General features: G+C 50.7%; 1 protein-coding gene across 1 annotated transcript in view; it reads left to right on the forward strand.

Annotated features, from left to right (window-relative positions):
• The window catches only part of ADAMTS3 (ADAM metallopeptidase with thrombospondin type 1 motif 3), a 139271-nt gene extending 133550 nt beyond the window's left edge, over window positions 1–5721 (forward strand). The window contains exon 23 of the mRNA XM_081924812.1: window positions 3359–5721. Coding sequence (XP_081780938.1) covers window positions 3359–3933 — 575 coding nt within the window. The 3' untranslated portion in view covers window positions 3934–5721. The remainder of the gene's footprint in view (window positions 1–3358) is intronic.
• Window positions 5722–6000: the final 279 nt, after the last annotated feature.

A 6000-nucleotide genomic window follows, 5' to 3' on the forward strand; every position in this document is an offset into this window, starting at 1 on the left:
AAGAAGTCCTGGTACTTGTGAGGCACTGTTTGCACCATACCCAGATGCAACTGCTGCTCGGCTTCTCCTCCCTGATCGGTCTGAAAGCAATGCTGAGCACAATACGATGAACAAAAGGTGATCTGCCGCTGGTACCACGCAACCGCGGGACTGTGCCTCTCCAGCCAACTCATGCCTAACACGATGGGTGTGTCCGATAAGTGGGTGACATTGAAACTAATAAGTTCTCGATGGTTGCCAATCTGCATCATCATGGGAGGGGTTTGCTGCACCACTTGCCCCCCCAGCAACTTCCTGCCGTCTACCGTGACTACGGTTAGAGGCGTCGTTGCAGGCAGGAGCGCCATGTTGTGCTGCTTAACGAACTGCAGTCCCACGAAGTCGGCGTTGCTTCCCGAATCGATCGTTATTGGAACCTCGAGGAGTCTCCCATCAGGCAACTGGAGTGTTGCTGTGAGCAGAACTGCCGGTCTGGGAGGCAAAGGGTCCACGCTCTGCAGTGATGCTGGGGGCTTGTCTACAGATCCGCCTGGCTGAGCCCCAGTAGCTCTGCTTCCAGCCAGGCACTGTCGTTTCCCTGAAGCTGCTCCCCTGGTTGCACCTCTGCTGTTACAGTTGCCAGTGCTGCAGTGTGCTTCTGGAGCCTCTGGGGGCACTCTTTCGCCATATGGTGCGCACTGTCACAGATGTAACACTTCCTGGTTCCTCTAGGAGGCTTCGCTTTGGCTGCACCAGGGACAGGGCTCTGGGATGGCTTCTGAGCCCTAGCACCACCAATCTCCATTGGCTCCTCGCTGTCCTTCCCCATTGGCGAGGGGTGCGCACGGCTGAAATCCCTGTGCACAAAAGGGAGAGTCCTCGCTTGCGCACGCGCTTGGGGCCCGTCCTCCTCGTGCCACGGACGTCCCTCATGTCGAATTCCAATAGCTAAAGCCCGTTGCACCACGTCTTCTAGGGTCTGGGGTCTGTCCCCCCTAGCGATCTCATCCTTGATGGGGGGGCTCAATCCCTCCCAAAAAAGATCTCTGACCGGCTTACTGTCCTTTGGCCAATCTAAGGCGGTGAGCAATGCAAAAAATTTAGAGTGGTATTGGCGCACAGTCGCTTTCCCCTGCCTCAGCCCGTGCATTTGACGGCGCGCAATGTCCACATCCACAGAGGATTGAAAACAAGAATCCATCGCTTTGATGAACGCAGTTGAATTGCGACGGGCCGGTCCATCTTCGCGCCACAGATTGCGTAGCCAAGCCCTGGCCTCCCCATGCAGGTGCGAAACAATGAACCCCACTTTCTCCTCCTCATCTTTAAAATCGTGACGGAGTAAATGCAGTGCATATACGACGTCCGCTCTGAAATTGGGATAGTCTTGCAAGTTGCCATTAAAATGCGGAACCAGGGCACCCCCCCTCCGTCCAAGCGCAATGCCCTCCGCTCTGGAACCTGGGGCCCCCGCCCTGTCCGCGTGTTCCCACCTTGCCTGCAAATCCTGGCACGTCTTCTCCAAGTCGTCATTCTTCTTCTGCGAAGCAATGACTGCCGATGTGAGAGCGGTAACCTGATCCCGCAGTGCAACCAGCTGCTCCTCAGCGCTCATGGCTGCTCCCGTTCGTGAGCTTCGCAAAAAAATTTTTTTGCTTTTTGAGAGGGGACTTACTGTCACGGCCACCCAGGACGGGTCCCAGCTCACAAGAGACCTCACTCCGTTGCAGTTTATTTACAGGAAAAGTTTATTGAAGATTTCTGCTTCTCGTACAGTTCAGCATCGTGGCCGTACGTCTGTCACGTTAGACCGCTGAAGTCCCCTCTGACTCCTCCCCTCTTCCACACCAACTTAATAGCCTGGCTCTAGACCACCTCTTCCTCTCCTTTCTTTTCCGCAGGGTCTTCCTGCCCCCCTGGGTTCCCTCTCTCCGTGACTCGCCTGAGGCTGAATCCTCTGCCGCCTCTTCCCCCCTCCTTCTGGCTTTAGGGCCGGGCTCCTCCCCTGAGCTCTCTCCACTTCCGCGCGCCTCTACGTTTGAACTTGGCGCGCGTACGTTGCTGCTGACCTTTCTTTCGACCGCTACACCACCCCTTGTTCCGCTCTCCACCCTTTCCGGCTGAACACCTTGCTCCAACCCCCTTTCTCTGTTCTCTCCTAATCCTGCTCCCTCCGAGAGGCTGACGACTCCACCCCCTTTACTCCGCTCCGGCTGAGACGCCTCTTGCTGCGTCTGTCTTCCACTGGGCTCCTCTCCGCTTCTCCCTTCTCCTCCCTTTTGCTTGATTAAGGTAACCCCCTTTTGAGAATCCTCTGACTCGCTGCTCAGACTCGTGGATTCCCTCAGAATTCCGTCATCTTCTTCCTCATCCTTCTGCCCCTCCTCCCACTCGCTCTCCGTCTCCTCTGTCATCTCCTCCTCTCTCCCAGAAACCCTGACAATTATTATTATTATTTGCATGCAGGCAAGCAGAGGAATATCAGAGGGAAGTAGGATGCAATGAGAGGTATAGAAAGCGCTGAAGTAGCCACACAACTCCATGGGCATTCCATGAGAGAGCCAGTGTGGTGTAGTGGTTAAGAGCAGTAGTCACGTAATCTGGTGAACTGGGTTCACGTCTCCGCTCCTCCACATGCAGCTGCTGGGTGACCTTGGGCCAGTCATACTTCGTTGAAGTCTCTCAGCCCCACTCACCTCACAGAGTATTTGTTGTGGGGGAGGAAGGGAAAGGAGAATGTTAGCCGCTTTGAGACTCCTGAAGGGGAGTGAAAGGCGGGATATCAAATCCAAACTCATCTTCTTCTTTTAAATGAGTTTGAGAAGACGTTGCTCTCCCTTCTTGAGATTAAATCTGAATTGGGTGTTTATGTGCAAGGTAGAGAGCTTAAAAGGTTGTTCCTGTGAGATCATAGAAGCCCCAGGATGTTTGCGCAGGGACAGTTCCAAGGGTTTGGGTATATACGTTTTTGCGTATATGCAGAACCCTTGGAATCGAATGTATATGCAAATGTGGATGTGGAAGAAATTGTTATTGGCATAAGGAAATTAGATACACAAGGACACAGTTCTTCCAAGGAGCCTGGTGTTAAGGTTACTCAAGGATTTTGCATTTTAAAGCAAACAAACCCAATTTGCAATTCCTAGGCTAATAAATCAGAATGCAGGTATATTTCAGTTTTTTAGACTTTTCCGAATTTTGCAAGACGGTTTTCTGCTGAAGTGTACCTAAACTCAAATTAAAATATGCATTTTGTGAAAAACAATAAGAGAGAGAGAATGAATGAATGAATGAATGAATGAATGAATGAATGAATGGACTCCAGCAGGCTCTTCTGGTGTCCTTATTTTCTTGACTCTTGTTGGGTTCTGTCTTTCAGATGAACCATGCCTAGGAGACAAATCTATCTTCTGCCAAATGGAAGTGCTCTCCCGGTACTGCTCCATCCCGGGCTACAAGAAGCTCTGCTGTGAATCTTGCAGCAAACGTAGCAGCACCCTCCCACCACCTTACCTTAGCGAAGCTGCCGAGACCGAAGAGGGAGTGATGACCGGCCCTGGCAACCTCCCCAAGACTTTGGCTTCTCCGACGTCTTCAGTCCCTCCTCGCTCTGAGAGGCGCGGTTCTTTGGGCAGGATGTCCTTGGCAGAAGAAGAGAGGCATGCCCTGATCCCCAATGCCTACGGAAGGGCCAGGGTTGCCAGCCCACCTCAGAGGAGAGTTCAAAGCCAAGCGAGGAACAAGACTTCCGGGCCAGTTGCGACACCGTTACAACTGCCAACCATGAGTGGGCACCTTGCGACCCACACATCCTCAGCCTTGTTAGATATCGGTCCAGCTGTGACCCAGAACAGCAGTTCAGCTGGCGTCCTGTCTCCAAATAGACCCTCAAAGAAAAATGAGAAGCAAGCGGACAGACGGCAACCTCCGAGGCCTTCCACTGTGGAAAGATGAAACTTAGAAATAAAAAAGGGGGGTGGGAGATACCTGAAGTGGAGAATGTGTCTCCTTGCTTTGTTTGGAGTACGGTGATGCATGCAAACCCTTCCGACACAAAACTTTCAACAAGTCAACCGCAGAAAAGGAGGTAGAGGGGGAAAAGTGCTGGCTCACTTTCCAGTGGCATCCACCCTTCAATCAGTTCCTCCTCTTCTTCCTCCTCCTCCTCCCAACATCTGGCCACCCCAAAAACTTTGAAGGGAAGCACCAAAAATCACACCGATGTAAAAAGAAGAAGCAAGTAGCTGAGTGGGTTGGCCATTCTCTGCCACCCAGACCCCCTAACGTTGCACGTCGGCTGCTTTTGAGGGTGGAAAGTATGATTGATTAAAAATAAAGGAAGGAAAGAAATTAAATGTTGCTTTTGAGGGGCGGGAGGGGGCAACCAAGCAGAGGCACCAAAGTTTACACGTCTACAGCGTATTTTTTACTGTGGAACATTTGACCTCCATATGAATTGTATTGCTAATTTATCTCTATAAGCAAATGCTAGAGTATGGTTCACCTTTGTCATGTACATAGGCTTGGTTGGCACATCATGCTGAGCCCAAAGCATGGCTGAGCATGGCCACATGAAGATGCAGGCTCCCAGAGGGCGATTCAGCTGTGTTGTTCTTCCCCAGCTACTTAGCCATTAGTTAGCTTAGCATAGGGTCCTGTGAGGCTCCAGAGGTTACTGGAATACAACACCCATCATCCCTGCCTGTGGGCCATGCTGGCTGAGGATGATGGGAGTTGAAGTCCAAGAACATCTGGAGGGCCACAGGTTCCCCATCCCTGGCCTAGTATGTCATCTGAAGCCAGGCCCTTTGCTTAGCTCTCCCGTACAAACCATGAGGCATAAAAACACACACACACAGGCCATAGTTTGCTTTTAACTTGTGGTTAACCTGGAGAGAGCAGACCCACAAGCCTGTTAGCCAAGTCAGTTAAATAATACAGGCAGAGTACACAAAGAGGAAGAATCCTCAGAAAACTGTGAGGACACTGGAATCAACCTCAATGTATAACTTGAGGGGGAACAAACAGAAAAGTTTATACATAGTCAGGAGACATTCAGTCAAACATACAGAGGGAAAACTCCTTCAGAGTTACACAGCCAATCAGGGCACATGCTGCCTTTGGAACCATCATGTCTTGCTGCCTGGTTGCTAAGCAACACTTCTACCCCGCCTCTAGGCTAGGTGGCTTTAACAGTGGCAACAGAATTAACCCTTCAATTGCAACACCTGGGTTCAGGTCCCACAAAACAAGAGCACAGCAAACAGGAAGGATCAAAGCAGCCACAGTCTCCTCTCCTGGAGCCTGCTCTCTCATGTGTTCATGCTAAGCTATGCTTTGTTTTAGCACAATGTGCAAACCAGGTCATAGTGCATATAATGGATAGAGAGGGAGGAAAAACAGTGTTATTTTTTCAGAGTTTTGTGTTAATTCAGCCATTTGTTTATGGACTTTGCATTTCAGGATCATGTTTAGGTGCCTGCCGTTCAGTTCTGCCTTATTTACAAGCCATGAACATGTTTGTTTTTTGCTGGGATCCGAAGACCTGGATACAAACAGTGCTGCACACCAATCCAGGTCGCCAAATGGCTTTGGACATGCGCAAAGGCTTTCTAGATCTCCATTTCCCAGCATGATTTCCTTGTGCTGCCTCGGACTTACTCTAGAGTATCTCCCAACATTCTGATGTGGGCACAGTATCAACTGAGGGAAAGTGTGTTGGGAGGAGAGGTTAAGTCTGAAGACCTGGTAAAAATATACTCGGAGTCGAGTGTGAATTTCATGCTCTTTATTCAGCTCGTAGTAGCAATGAATGAAATTTTCCCCAAAACGTCTAGCTATATATACATTATTTACACAATGGGCCCCGCGTGATTGGCTAATTCCGGGCTGCTCCTGTAGGCCAATCAGGTTGTGGATTCACTTCCTCCAGAAGCCTGGTTGGCTGCTTCTGCAGGCCAATCAGGATGCTGATTCACTTCATCCAGGAGCCTGATTGGCTGCTCCTGCAGGCCAATCAGG

The sequence above is a fragment of the Podarcis melisellensis genome (assembly GCF_964234715.1).
Source record: "Podarcis melisellensis genome assembly, chromosome: 9".
NCBI classification, from domain to species: domain Eukaryota; kingdom Metazoa; phylum Chordata; class Lepidosauria; order Squamata; family Lacertidae; genus Podarcis; species Podarcis melisellensis.